Genomic DNA, 14,674 nt, shown 5'->3' on the forward strand with positions numbered 1-14,674 from the left:
TGAAATCATGAATTTAAAAAACCGACGGTTGTTGCATGAAAATCGCATGTTTAGCCTGAGACGTCTCGTCACTTTCCACGTTGCCAGACGCGCATTTACGCCATTAAACTGTCTTCATCCATAACTGCATGTTCAGATTTGCAAATGTCACAAAATATTTCACCGTAAACAACAACTCGTGATAACCTTGAGCCTGTGCCACACCGGAGACAACAGGTTCATTACGCACGAAAAGTCACCAAACCGCTGACATTTTCTCATGAAATGGATGATGAACGGATGATCTCTTGTGCATGCTTGTTCCTAAATATCTGGATCAGATTCATCTTGAGCATATGTGCGTGCATGTGTGTTTTTATTTCCCCCTCAGTGAGAGAGCGTGCACACACACGTCAGCTCGGGGAGGGCAAAGCCTGCTTAAAATGCAGTGAATGTGACAACAGAGCAGATAGTCCAGACTACAGCAGCGCGTGGACGGGTAAGGTGAGCGTGAAAGGGGAGGGGGGGGCACAAAAATGCCAGCGGAACCAGCTCACCCGCAGACGTGACGCCGACACACCGACAACAAGCAGGAAGACGCGCGGAGACGCTCAGCTGGTTTCCAAAGACGCGCGGAGGAGTCGGAGGGGGAAGTGAGAGGACTGAGGTGCGGGAAGCGTCGCCCTAGTCTGGGGGGGGGGGAAAGATGACAGTGGTGCCCGGAGAGAACCTGGATGAGACTGTGGCACTGGCCGCGCTGTCAGCCCAGGATGTGTACGACCCGGAGAGAGTCGAGAACCAGGAGTGCTGCGAGCGGGTGGTCATCAACATCTCCGGGCTGCGCTTCGAGACGCAGCTGAAGACGCTCGCCCAGTTCCCCTGCACTCTGCTGGGCGACCCGCGCAAGAGGATGCGCTTCTTCGACCCTCTGAGGAACGAGTATTTCTTCGACAGGAACCGACCCAGCTTCGATGCCATCCTCTACTACTACCAGTCCGGGGGCAGGCTCCGGAGACCCGTCAACGTGCCGGTGGACATATTCATGGAGGAGATTAAATTTTACGAACTGGGAGAGGAGGTGATTGAGAATTTTAAGGAGGATGAGGGGTTTATTAAGGAGGAAGAGCGCCCACTGCCCGACAACGAGTTCCAGAGGCAGGTTTGGCTCCTGTTCGAGTACCCGGAGAGCTCCGGACCCGCCAGGGGGATCGCGATAGTTTCCGTGCTGGTTATTCTCATCTCCATTGTGATTTTCTGCTTGGAGACTTTGCCCGAGTTCAGAGAGGACGTCCGAACGTTTGACGAGCAGCTGGTGGTGAACGGAACCGCGCGCGCTAAGAAGCCGAACCCGTTCACGGACCCGTTCTTCATCGTGGAGACGCTCTGTATCATCTGGTTCTCCTTCGAGCTGCTCGTCAGGTTCCTCGCCTGCCCGAGCAAGCCCGCGTTCTTTAAGAACATCATGAACACCATCGACATCGTGGCCATCATGCCATACTTCATCACGCTGGGGCTGGAGTTAGCGGAGCACCAGGGGAACGGGCAGCAGGCCATGTCGCTGGCCATCCTCAGGGTCATCCGCCTGGTCCGGGTCTTCAGGATCTTCAAGCTCTCCAGACACTCCAAGGGGCTCCAGATCCTCGGAAAAACCCTGCAGGCCAGCATGAGGGAGCTGGGACTGCTCATTTTCTTCCTCTTCATCGGGGTCATCCTCTTCTCCAGCGCGGTTTACTTCGCGGAGACCGACGACCCGGACTCGGGTTTCAGCAGCATCCCGGACGCGTTCTGGTGGGCGGTGGTGTCCATGACCACGGTGGGCTACGGGGACATGTGTCCGGTCACCATCGGGGGGAAAATCGTTGGCTCCCTGTGCGCCATCGCCGGAGTGTTGACCATCGCGCTCCCGGTGCCGGTCATCGTCTCCAACTTCAACTACTTCTACCACCGTGAGACGGAGCACGAGGAGCAGTTCCAGTACACGCACGTGACTTGCGGCCAGCAGCAGCCGCCGTTTGGAGAGTTCAAGAAGAGCGACAGCAAGCCGTCCCTGTCCAAGTCTGACTACCTGGACAGCGAGGACGCGGACTCCATCAAATACACCAACTGCAGCCCGCACAAAGCCTACACCGGGAAGCTCACCGATGTCTGAGTGTGGCCCAGAATTACGCGCCAGTGGCGCGCGGAGGGAATCTTTCAGTGTCATTCCCAACATCCTGCGCTCTGGTTTGAGTTTAGACTGGCGAGCTTCTTATTTCTGCCATCAAAGGGAATCATTTCAGTCACCACAGAGGATGGATTATAGGAGATTCACAGAATCCCCCTCAAACAGTCTTCCATTACGCGCGTCTTGAGTCGGGAAAAGCTTAGAAATGATCAGCCTATAGCCAGTTGTAGCACTTTATTATTTTATTATTAATGTTTCTCTTAGTAAACGCGTAATTAGTTGCCGTTATGATGCAGGTTTAAAGTTTACATTTGCTTTTCTGTCTATCTGCAGCAGAGACACAGTACAGGACCAATTTAATCTAAATTTACAAACTGATGCAGGAGGCACATGACCCCCACCCACACACACACACACACACACACACACACACACACACACACACACACACACACACACACCTGTTATTTCACCCTCATGTATTTTCCGTTCAGGCTGGATGGAGCTCAGTGGTGGATCAGATGATGTGCAGCAGCCTGGAAGAATCGATTACCCTAAAATTAAACGACTCTGAGACCAGGTTTTAATTTCATCTGTATTCTATAAAACGGGCTTATGTGCAAGCAGCCTGCAAGACAAAAATCAGGACACATGCATCATGTTATTGACATGCACATTTACAATTACGGGCTTCAGGAGGTTAAATCCTCTACAGTTGCCTGTTTGTAAAAGCATTATGAAATCAGCCGCAGCTTTTCCAAACCGAGAGCGCCCCAGTGTGGATGAAAAGAGACCCTGCATCTCTTCGGTGGATGCAGTTTCTATAGCAACCTTCCAGACTTTTCTGTATTGTCTGCCACAGGAATGAAAGGACGCAGGCTGAAACTGTAGAGACGAGGCCAGAAAACCACCATGTTGTGGAAGCCTCCATGTTGTTTGATTTCAGCGGCTGAAACTGAAGCATCGCTTCCATCTTCAACAGCAAAGTATTCACGCTCAGGTGTTTGACCTGTTATCTCTGCACCTCAGGCACAGAGAAATGGTCCAAACTGGGCTGCAGCCAACAATTATTCAAGAAATTATTTATTTAATTATTAAAGGGGAAAAAAAGAAAGAAAGGAAAACAATATATTGTTTGTAGATAAATATTTTCTTATCAATAACAAACAAAAGAATTCAATCCGCTTAAAATTCAGACAGATGGTTTTCAAAGTAAATATTTTAATGCCATGAATTTGGTGGTGTTTAAAGTTCATCAGTAAGTATTGAGTTACCATAGAAACAGGCACAGACATAAATGTGATTGACAGATATCAGCTGATAACATCAGCCGCTCATGTATGAGTTGAACTCTAATAATTTTACTTGATAAATTAATAAATTAAATTGATTACATTTGATTAAAACATGATTACACAGTAAAAACCCTTTGCAATAATATATGTCCCCTGCTACACCTGAGGTTTCCAGCACCTTACTCATCAGGACTCATCAGGACTCATCAGGACTCCAGGGACAATTCATTCAACCAAACCTGCTGAAAAAGGGGGAATTCTTAAGAAGCTGATGGAATAAAAACATGGTCCCAGCAGACGTTTTTAGTGTGATGGTCACATGTTCGCAATCCTGTTGGTTGGATTATTACCTGATGGACTGATGGACGGAGGCCTGATGGAGTTAAACTGCTGAGGCATCAACAGACGGACAGACAGATGGATGGACGAATCTTCAACTCAGACGACTGTCGGGTTCACAGCACTGGAGGATTGGTCCAAACACAGGTGAGTTACACTAAACTACATCCACACGCCCACAAGTTTATTTATTGTGATGCAGAGATGAGGTTTGTCTGGCTTCATGTCAGACCGAGGCGGTTTGGTTTTTACCGTTGTGTTCATGTTGGTTCCTGTGCAGGAGGAGTTTGTTCTGTTATATTTTGCTCTGTCCAGGTGATATCCAGTGACATGAAAACATGCAGATTATTTAGAGAATATTGTTTTTATAGCTCAGTAACACACCGAAAGGATGAAACCAGACACAAACATTTAGAATGAGGTGTTAATTTCCTTTAATTTCCTAAGAACAAAAGCATCAACAGTATCTTGGTCCCTGCTGACTCATGTGAAGAATCCAGGGTGATACTGTGAATGTTTAGACTGGTTCTGAGTCAGCTGACAGGTGAGATAATGGTACAGGTCTGTAACCTGTGCTGTCACACACAGAGGAGCAGTGGTGCTGTCAGCCAGCAGGTGGCAGCAGCTGCTGCAGGAAATGTCTGCAGCTGTGAGGAGACACAGCAGCTCAGAGAAGCTGAAGGGCGGGGGAGGATCTCCCTTCACATTCTCCCTTCAAACATTTCATTACAATAACTTAGTTTTGGCTTCAGTGATCAACAGGGGATCAAAATGTCTTTTAAACTTCACAGTGATCTTGTGACTTCACATTTTTGTGCCAAACTCCTTTTTAAATCATATTTTTCTCATGAAATGTTCCCACAACATTTATCATTCAAACAGATCTTCGCAGCCTGGCTCCTAAACTATATGATGATTGGTGTGTTTCATAGAAAGTCTGTCCTCTGTGAAAGTAAATCAGTAAATTCATTTTTTTTCCTCAGACACATTTTTTAATGGTTTGAACCCAGATTGAACCCAGTCTGTAGGTAACTGGTTTCCTGGACTTTAACCTCAGATTAACACTGTGAGTCAGTCACAAGCACCAGGAACAACTGTTCCCCCAAAGAGAACCTTGTGTTCTGAGCTTTTCTCTGAGCTCTACCAGCTTTTCTAACTTTCCTCAGGCCAGGTGCTCCGACTCTGCCTAATGAGGACTGACTCAGGTGAAATGAGTCTCGTTAAGGTTCAGCCACTCAGCTGTTTACTTTCTTTGTTTTTCTCCCTCTCTGTGCAGGAGACTGTGAAGGTGACGTGTAGGAAAATAAATCATGTTTGAAGCGTGTTGCATGAACCATAGGCTCGTCTTCAAACACACATCTACATGTTACAGTTACATAACTCGTGTCAGACCGAGAGCAGGAGACATGACAGCTCCAACAAGCATCGCGCTAACTGAGTCTGTCCCCCCCGGGAGGGTTTTTGGTCAAAATCTCTTCCTGTGAAGTCACCCCCCCCCCCCCCCCCCCCCCCCCCTCCCTCGCGCCCTGCATGTCCTCTCTGAACATATGCAGCCCATGCAGGCAGAGGTAAACAGGTTTCCCCTTGGATGACACTGCTGCTGTTGACGGGGCAGAGTTACACTCTGACAGCTATTGTTAGCGTCTTTGTCACTGCTGAGGGAATCTGTCCCAAAGCCTCAAGTGGCCCACAGTGAGTTAACCCCCCCCCCCCCCCACCCCCACCCCCACCCCCCACACACACACACACACACACACACACACACACCAACCCACTCCTTTTTCCACTTTGTGAAAGACAAACAGGCACAGACAAAAACAGCAGCATGGAGGTAAAGATGGAGGGAGGAGAGCACGGGTCAACATACATGATGAAACAAACTACAATCAGTTTTGGTTTAGATTTAACGCTTCATGCCAGAAAATGTTGATCCTGTACTTTGGAAAATAGTATTTTGTCAAAACAACATCAACCAGGTCCATTTCCAAGCTTTTTCCAACAGTTTTAACTGAGCTTTTTTTTAGTTGCAGCTCTGAACTAAATCCAAGCAGCATCCTGTCAGTGCGGCGTCCGAGCAGCAGCTTCAGGTCGAAGGTCGAAGTTATTTAAAGACACTTATGTCACTTACACCTGATGAATTACGGGCACAAGTCACTGACCAGCACGACATTAAACCATCAGTGACAGCGGCTGCTGAGCTGTGGTCGCCATAGTGACGGGATCACAACATCCACATAACATCTTGCTGAAGTGGTTCAATGCTGTTGACACGTTGTAATTCAGGCACATGAATCACATCCTCGGAGGTAAAGTCATTTTTATGAAGGTATTTGTCGTACGAGGTGATTCAGGTTCACACATCAAGACTTTGTGCTGTTATCAAAAAACAGCACATTATATGGAGGTGATTAGCCCGTGTTGTCCTTTATTTTCAGGCTGATTGTGTATTATTCTTTAAAGTCCCAAGCATAACAAAGCAGTGATTAGGATAAACCTCATCATCAATATTTTTGAGGACTTTCACACTGATTATTACTTGATATCCCGTCGCTTTTCCTTCCAGGAGAACAGGCTATTTTTAGTGGTTACTACATGGAAAATGCGCAGCCATGCTTACAGATGCCAGCTGATAAGACCTTGCAGAATCTGCTGGGGTGAAGTGAAGCTCAACAAAACACACAGAGCAGTTTCACTGGGTTATTTTACAAATTACGTGCAGTGCACAGCTGGTTCGACTGCCTCTGTTTATGGTCCAGCTCACCAGCTGCTTGGTTGTCCTGTTTCAATTCATCACGTCCTGTCTGGAGGAAGGTTTTTATTCTGTCTGTGGCTGCAGATAATTTCCCACCAGTGTCCATAACCAGCCCCCCCCTACACCCCCACACACACACCCACACCCACACACCCCTGACATTTCTCAAGATCTGCAGGAAAGATAAAGATATTAATATAAAGATATTTCACTTGGTGGTTTTGTTGGATTTTCTCTTCGCACAGTCACAGTCGTCTTCCCTGTTGTCCAGGCCGTGGTAAAGCTTTGATGTTTGCTCGGTGTTGTACAGTAACAGCTCGGCTGCTCTGTGTGTGCACAATCAAGACGCACTAAACAGGAAGTGATGGCTGCTGGTTAGTCCTGTCCTTGGCTCAGCTTCCTCAGCACGTGACTGCGGTGATGAAGATGGCCTGGAGTGTGTGTTTGTGTGTGTGTGTGTGCGTGTGTGTGTGTGTGTGTGTGTGTGTGTGTGTGTGGGTGATGGAGGGACTGGTAAAGGGGAAAAGAGAAAGAGAAAGAATATATAGATGCTGGTGTACAGAGTGTGTTACGTTCACAGTGTGTATGTTGTCGGTGAAACCTGCTTCCAAACCTTTAAATGTCTGATTCCTTTTATTGAGTCAAATATTTCTGAATGAAAAGGAAACACTGCTGAAGAGAGGAGGTTAAACCAGAGACAGGTTTATAGTTTTCTCACAGATATAGTTTCAGAGAATCCAGATGAAAACTAAAAGGCAGATCCCTGACCAGATCCCTGACCAGATCCCTGACTAAAATGACACTAAAGTACATGCAAAACGCTTAAATTGCATAGACATGACACACAAACTGTTGGTTACTGAACACCAGTGTTTTTTTCTTTTTCTCTTCCAGGTGAAGAATGACGAGCTCCTCCACCCTGCTTTCCCTTCACTCCTCGGCACCTTGTCAAACCAAAAGAGTACGACATCCCTGCAACTTAATCCCTCTTCTTCTTCTTCTTCTTCTTCACCTTCCTTGTACTGACGAAGGTGAAGTAAAACAAACTGGTTGAAAACACTGACACTCATAGGAAACATGGAGCTATGAGACGCCTTTCCATGACAAGAATCCTGACTAATTTTTGCACAGAGCAAAGCTACAGTCGGACTCTGAGGTATGACAAACATTACTTGAATCATCCTGATGCTACGAATATGTCCAACATGTCTGCTGGCTAACGGAGTCCTCCATATACTCATGAATAGATGTTCTTTGGGAGACTACTCCTCTCGCTGTAGAGAAACTGGTAAGTCCTGTCTGTATGTTGCATATCATATTCAAACCAAAACATATTATTGCATGCTTGGAAAGTAGAGCATGTAAGCAGAAGAAAACACGTTTGACTTTTGTGTCGACGGCTCAACCCAGCACTGCTGATCTGAAATATGGGAACAACAGCAACCACCACAACTCATCGAAATCAACTTTATTCAAATAATTCTGTTCCACTCGTGGAGTCAGTCGCTAAATCTCTATTTTTTAAAGTATCATTCTGTATATGTTTTCTATGGAGAGGAATTGGTTAACCTTGTGAATCATTTTGTAGATTTTTAACATTTTTTGCTAATGTGTTTTAATTATCATTATAATTATTATTACAATGATTTTTTGTTCATGTTTGCCTTGGTAAAAACAAAGAAGCTCCAGTGGGCAGCTGTGAGGAAAATGTCTGCCTGCCAAAAACACTTTGAATAACAAAAATCATCTGCCCCTGTAAGAGGAATGTCTGTGCTGGAAATTAGGACAAAAGACAGTTGAAAAGCATTTATCGCAGACATCTGACATCTGAGTTACTTCTGAATGTTTCTGATTGTGTTTGGGTTTTTGATCAGAATGCTGTAATATCTGTTATATCAATAACATCTACCTCAGTGTCCACTCATTAACGACAGAAGCTTTAACACCTGAATGACGTCCCTCCATTATCTGAACACAGTCATAAGACCTGGGTTGAGTTTTTAAATGCCTCTCTGTAATTATCTGGTGCAATTAAATAAACCCAAACACTCATAAACTGCCATTTAATAACTTAGCAAAGTCCAAAAAATGGTAAAATGCTCGATGAGATGTATCACTATGATATTACCTACAGTTATACATACAGTATATATTGAAGCCAACATTGGCCTTTTAATTAAATGTCAGATGTCATCCAGCCTGACTAAAGAAAAACAACGTACAGCCTGATATCTTCTTTGCACATTTTATTAATTTATTTGTGAAATTTTCAGTGAGTGTGAGTGAATGTGTGTTTTTGGATGAATTATTGATTTAAGGGCAATAATGTACTGCAGAGGGTTTCCTGGCATTGAATAAGCCTGTCTCAGAGAAACTGCTAAACCTAAAACTATTTATTAGTTTGAGAGTTTAATGGAATTTAATGTTAGCCGAGGTTTTTTCAGTGAACTGAGAGGAACACAGTTGTGGGGTGATGATTAAGCCCTGTCATCAGGCAGGACCGTGGGGCCATGTAAAGGGATAATTTGACATTTTGGGAAATTATTTTTCAAACTGTCTACAGATGGATTTTTCTGTGTCCAGGACAAAAGCGAGGTCTACAGTGAGTTTAGGCTAGCTTAGCACAAAGACTGGAAGCAGAGGGAAACTGCTAGCGTAGCTCATCAAAGTGAAAAGTTTGTAGCTAACTTTGACGCCTCCAGTCTTTCCGCTAACTTAAACACATTCTGGACCTTCTCCTGTGTCAGAAACCAAACAGATCCATCTTTTCATCTGACTCTGGGGAAGCATTTCCTAAAATGTTGAATTTTATATCTCATCATCATCATCATCATCATCATCATCATAAAACAGTGGTACTACTCTGTAAGAAGCTGTATCCATCAAAGCCCCAGCATCAGCTCTGCAGTTTGGTCTTGTTGTAATTCTGCTTTGCTTAGACATAAAAACAGCCAAGGGAGATTTCTGTTTGACAGAGGCACTGATGAGCTGTCACTGGGCATTAGTTGTGACGATTAATGTACTCTGCATACTGTATGTGCAATAATAATAATACAGCATTTCCCCTGAGAGCGCAGCAAAGTCCTGAAAGACTGGTCTTGATTTCCACGTTTAACCATCATTTGATATGCACCACGTGTAACGTCCATCATTATGTCTTTGAGGACATTTTCCTGCTTCATTATCAGCTGCAGAGTCCGGTTCAGGCTTGTCACCAAATTGTCTCATTTTCAAGCAAAAATAAGAAAAAGCAATAGTGTGAGTGATTCCTGTGCTCGGGGAGTGGAAGCAAAATGCATTAGAATTTCTTTTCTTCTTTCTGTTTTTTATTTCCAGTTATTGTTTATTTTGACAATCTTCAATTGTGATCTATTTTTGATAAAATAAATCTTTAATCCTGATCACTTTCAATCTTCATGTGTTTCAGTCGAATGCACATGCAGATGTGTCATCTTCTGTTTCGATTGTGTTGTCATAAACATTTCCACACGATGGGAAGGAAAGATTCAAATAGTGTGTGTGAATGTGTGTCGCTGGGATAAAGATCCCTCACATCTGCATTACCTTCAGCCATTCTGTGGTTCCTCTGTGATCAGTAGAGAAGAAACCAGTGAATCAGGACTATGAAGACAACAAACCTACTTAATATGAATGAAAACTACATAAAGAGCTGGAAAACCGGGAAAAAAATCTCTGCAGCAAAGAATGTCAAAGATATTGAGATTTAAAGAGAAAAAAGAGATGTAGGCCCTCTGTAAATATCCAGCCCTTAAACTGATATAATACTTTCTAATTTTCAGACATCGTATAATAAGTGACCAGAGAAAATGCTGATTGTTTGTTTTCCCTCATTGTCGGCCTGGTGTTCTGTCATCGCCATTTCTGTCCACAGTTAATACCCCATGACAACAAAGCCCTTAACCTAAAGACAGATGACAGAGAGAAATTACAGACTTGATGTTTAAATGCACGTCATGTTTTATGTACTGGTTGCAAATCAGATTTTTTCACCTCATTACAAAGTAAAAAAGAGTTTGAAGGGAATACTGAGTCAGCCACATCTGAAACAAACCTACAGCCTTGCATAAACAATAAAAACCTGTTCTTTAACATGCAAATCATCCGAATATTCAAAGTCTGAAAGGTTTCAGTGTTGTGAAATGCTCCATAGCTAAAGCTGCATATTCACTGCAGACAGAAAACCAGCAGATGTTACTTAGAAACATGCAGTAACCACAGTTATTCATCAATAAGCAATAATGCATGAAAAGTACAATATCATCAGCAAACGTGTCGTGTCTGGTTGTTCCTATCTGTGCAGAAAAAAAGTTATTAGTGCCTTAATCATGATTTGTTTGAGTTAATAACCCTGTCAAATGCATCTGAAGTACCATAGAAGAAGAAAATGTGTGTTTATATAACAACTGTAGGGATGCAATCGACTGGTTGCACATAGGAATAATGTGTTGTAAATTAATGTATTGAATGTACAGTAAGCAGTCTTCCTGGTTTGTGTTTGGAGAGAGAAAAAAAAAGGAAAAAGGAAATCTCTGACAGTCTACGGAAGCTCAGAGCGGCCATGATTAGTAGTCAGTTATTTTAGGCCTGTTATTGTCGCTGAATAATTTTGTTCTTTTGGGTTGAATTTATCTGTGTAGAATAACCCTGAACTTGTTTCCACAAGTTCTTATCTTGCACACATAAAACTGGGGAGTCCATAATCTTGAGATAAATAAATAAAGTTTTAACAAACGTATTTAAAATGATGTGTTTTTGTAATATCTCTTTAATTGGTCCACATGATGCTACACTGATTCTGTCAGATTCACAGTGTGAATTGTTGGGCTGGTGTCAGAGGCTGCAGCTTACAGTTACAATAATTACAATATTTTTTTCTTTTTTGGTTTGAAAAAAATAACAAATAATATTAATACTGATGAAATGCTCATCACAGATGATTTGGATTTTACAGACGTGTATGTTAAAGCCACAGAAAAAAAAAAAAACAGTGTGGAGTTAATGTGAAACCCAAACACTGATTTGCTTTTTGCCACAGTGCTGTGAGACAAGACTGAGAACGATGGCAAAGAAGAAGCAGAAATAAATATCATAGACCTTTACTGGCATGAGTGTAACAACTGCAATCTGTCTCCATGTATTTGAGGTCAGTCCTGTGTTCATTCACTGAAGTGTGTGTTTGTCTCCTGGTGTTTTCCTGCTAACAGCTGATACAACAGTAACTCTGTCTGCAAAACCTCGACTTGTGTCCTCCGTGTTGGAAATCTCAAATAATAGATTTTTATTTTTGTTAACTTGGAGTATCTGTGCGTTTTACTGTATGACAGGTGTAAAGATAAACAACAGAGAAAAAAAAGAGACCAAGTCTTTCATGATGTAATAAATGTATGACCTGGGATCGTACATCCTGTATATGCACAACAGAGTCATTCTGAATACTTGTTGTGACTACGTTTAATGTGGCCTTTTCTTTCTCTTTAATGTACTGCAATGTTGTAAATGATTTGTATAATATGACATAATGTATATTAAAGTTAATGAGGCTTTATGTTTCTACCACTTATGTTTAATAAATAAATGAACTGTGCTCAGCTGAAAAACATTCCCTCTTTTTTCAGTCCATCTCACCGTCCATGTTTTTACAACAGCATTTCATTAAAATCACGTTGTTCACTGAAGATTTTAGTTTCAGTGGTTTTAGTGTCGTCTCCCCACTGGAACAATGAAGTCATATCATACTCTGGCTTCTTGACTCCTGTTTGCAGAGGAAACCTGCGTTCCTGCTACGTCTTCTGTCCCAGGCCTCATTCAAAAGTAATGCCTGAGCTGCAGGGAAACAGATCCATTTCATAAGAGACACGCTCTGAAGGGTCTCAGTGGAGACTGCAAATGGAAAAACCACAGCTCAAGTCAGACCATTAGTGCTGTGATGTGCTGAGTCAGCAGTCGCACTTATTGTCTTTCAGTCGCCTCTCCATTCATTTTCTGACGCTTTTCTGAATTTGGGTCAACAGGCCAAGTTAGGAAGTCAGATCTCTCAGTACAACATCCACCTGCAGTGACTCCAGAATCAGGAAACTGGTTCTGGTTCTGTTCAGACTCACAGTACCTGACTCAGGTCAGGGACAGATCCTGGTCTGGCTCAATACTGGAAACGTTCAGTGATTTCTGACACAACCTGTTTATTTACTGTCTTTGTTTGTCCCGTATCTCATCAGTGCAACTTTCTGACTGCAGCATCATTTGACCGGTGGAGTGACTGAGCTGGTGGCTGAGACACGAGACCACTTTGCCTTTGTGTTTCTGAAACTCGGCTCCACTTTTCGTTAATAATTGATCCGTCCGACGTGGTTTCACTTCGCCTCTCCCGTGTGGCGAGGAATAATGGGAGGCCGGGATACAGAAGGTCTGAGTGCAGAAATCTGTGTGTTCATGTACAGTACTGACTGTCCTCCTCACGACCTGCATCAGTCAGAGCAGCTCTGTGAACCGGGTCTCACGAAGGTGCTGCGGACGTTGGTTATTAAGGTGGAAGTGTTCATACTGTGAGCTGAAGGATGAGGGGTTTCTGCACTCATGCACTCTGTCAATGAACAGCTTATTTCACTGGAACAATCACTGTGATCAGGATCAGCTGACGGCCACGCCGCAGCGAAGGGTTAACCCAAGGCCGTGTGCTCGGCCCATGTGGTTGTTAGACGACTAATCTTTGCTTCACACTCAGCCATTACCGAGCTTTATCACGCCCACAAAGTTCTCTCATCTCTCAGATCTCAGCTGGGATTAGCCAGTAATCCAAGGACATTCCCGTCCATTTGAAGATGGTTAGTGGCCACTCATCATTAATCCAGGTCACAGCGAGAGTCATCAGTCACATCAGTCACATTGCCCTGTGATCACCAGGGCTCGTTTGCTCTCTTTTGCCTCAGAGGAAGCGTTTTGTTAGCTGACTTAGGAGACAGAGTCCTCGAAGAAGCAGTGCACAGTCATCCATGACTGACCGATCTGCCAACACAGCATTCCTCCTGTTAAAGACTCTTCATACATGAAAACTATATAAAGGCTCTTAAGAGATTTTGCTCAAAAACTCTTTGTTAAGACAGGAACTAATTGGAGATAATGAATTCAAAGTTTATTATTTTAGTATCTGTATCTATCATCACATCATTTTTTCAGCTGTATATAAACATTTAAAACCTTAGATTAAAAATAAAAACACGTACTAAATAATGAGCCTTACTACTGCAGCAGCAGAGTCAGTGCCGTGTTTGTTAGATGGATATCTGCAGTTTTACAATATTGTGGCGGATGTGTGTTTCTCTGCAGGGGCGAAGCAAGGTCGACTCCTCTCTTAGCAGAAAGTGGAGGGATTTTTTTTATTTGTATAATTTTTTGGGTCATACCATCAGTGAACAGAACCACAGGGGGAAGATGAGAAAATACAGCAGAGTATGTGTGAGTCCATGCACACACGCAGACAGCAGTATTAGCTAATATCCTACACTGTCTTAGTTGCATAAGCTGTCGTGCACTGATGTGTAAACTGCAGCATTTTCTCATTTACTGTGCATCACTAACCACTAACCCCCCTCTGGACGGGGAATGGTGCAAACTACCAGGACCCTCAGCAAAAATAGACTCCAGAATCCCCTCAAAGAAAGAGGAGCTTTCTAAAAATAGCTCACACACACACACATGCACACACACACACACACACACACACACGCACACACACACACACACACACACACACACACACACACACAGAAGCCATAGTCGCTGCATGCAGGGATTCCCTGAAGGTCATTTTTGGTTTTAACGTTTACATCTTTACTGAGAAATGTGCGAACAAATGCAGGATGAAAAGGGACAGAGACCAGTGACCTGGCTCCACCTGCTCCAACAAAAACAAGAATTAATACTAATAACAATAATAATTTGTATAGCACGTCTCACGCAGGTGTGCAGCCCAAAGCAGACTCCAAATTACAAACACCTGTGGGGGGAACATGAATGTCTGAACCAAATTACAGGACAATCCGTCCAATAGATGACCACAAAAGTCAGCCTCATGGTGGCGCTAGATAAAAAGTCAGAGGATCACTGAAGTCAGTCTCCCTGTGTGCG

At 43.6% G+C, this 14,674-nt stretch overlaps 1 protein-coding gene across 1 annotated transcript; it reads left to right on the top strand.

The window, feature by feature from the left end:
- Positions 1-230: 230 nt before the first annotated feature.
- On the top strand, positions 231-9,930 carry LOC121176174 (shaker-related potassium channel tsha2-like). Its single transcript, XM_041030174.1, has 2 exons — positions 231-3,924; positions 7,424-9,930. The coding sequence occupies exon 1, from the start codon at positions 686-688 to the stop codon at positions 2,126-2,128; it is 1,443 nt and encodes a 480-aa protein (XP_040886108.1). The 5' UTR covers positions 231-685; the 3' UTR covers positions 2,129-3,924; positions 7,424-9,930.
- The last annotated feature ends 4,744 nt before the right edge of the window (positions 9,931-14,674 follow it).

This window comes from Toxotes jaculatrix, chromosome 22 (genome assembly GCF_017976425.1).
Source record: "Toxotes jaculatrix isolate fToxJac2 chromosome 22, fToxJac2.pri, whole genome shotgun sequence".
Taxonomy (NCBI): Eukaryota; Metazoa; Chordata; class Actinopteri; family Toxotidae; genus Toxotes; species Toxotes jaculatrix.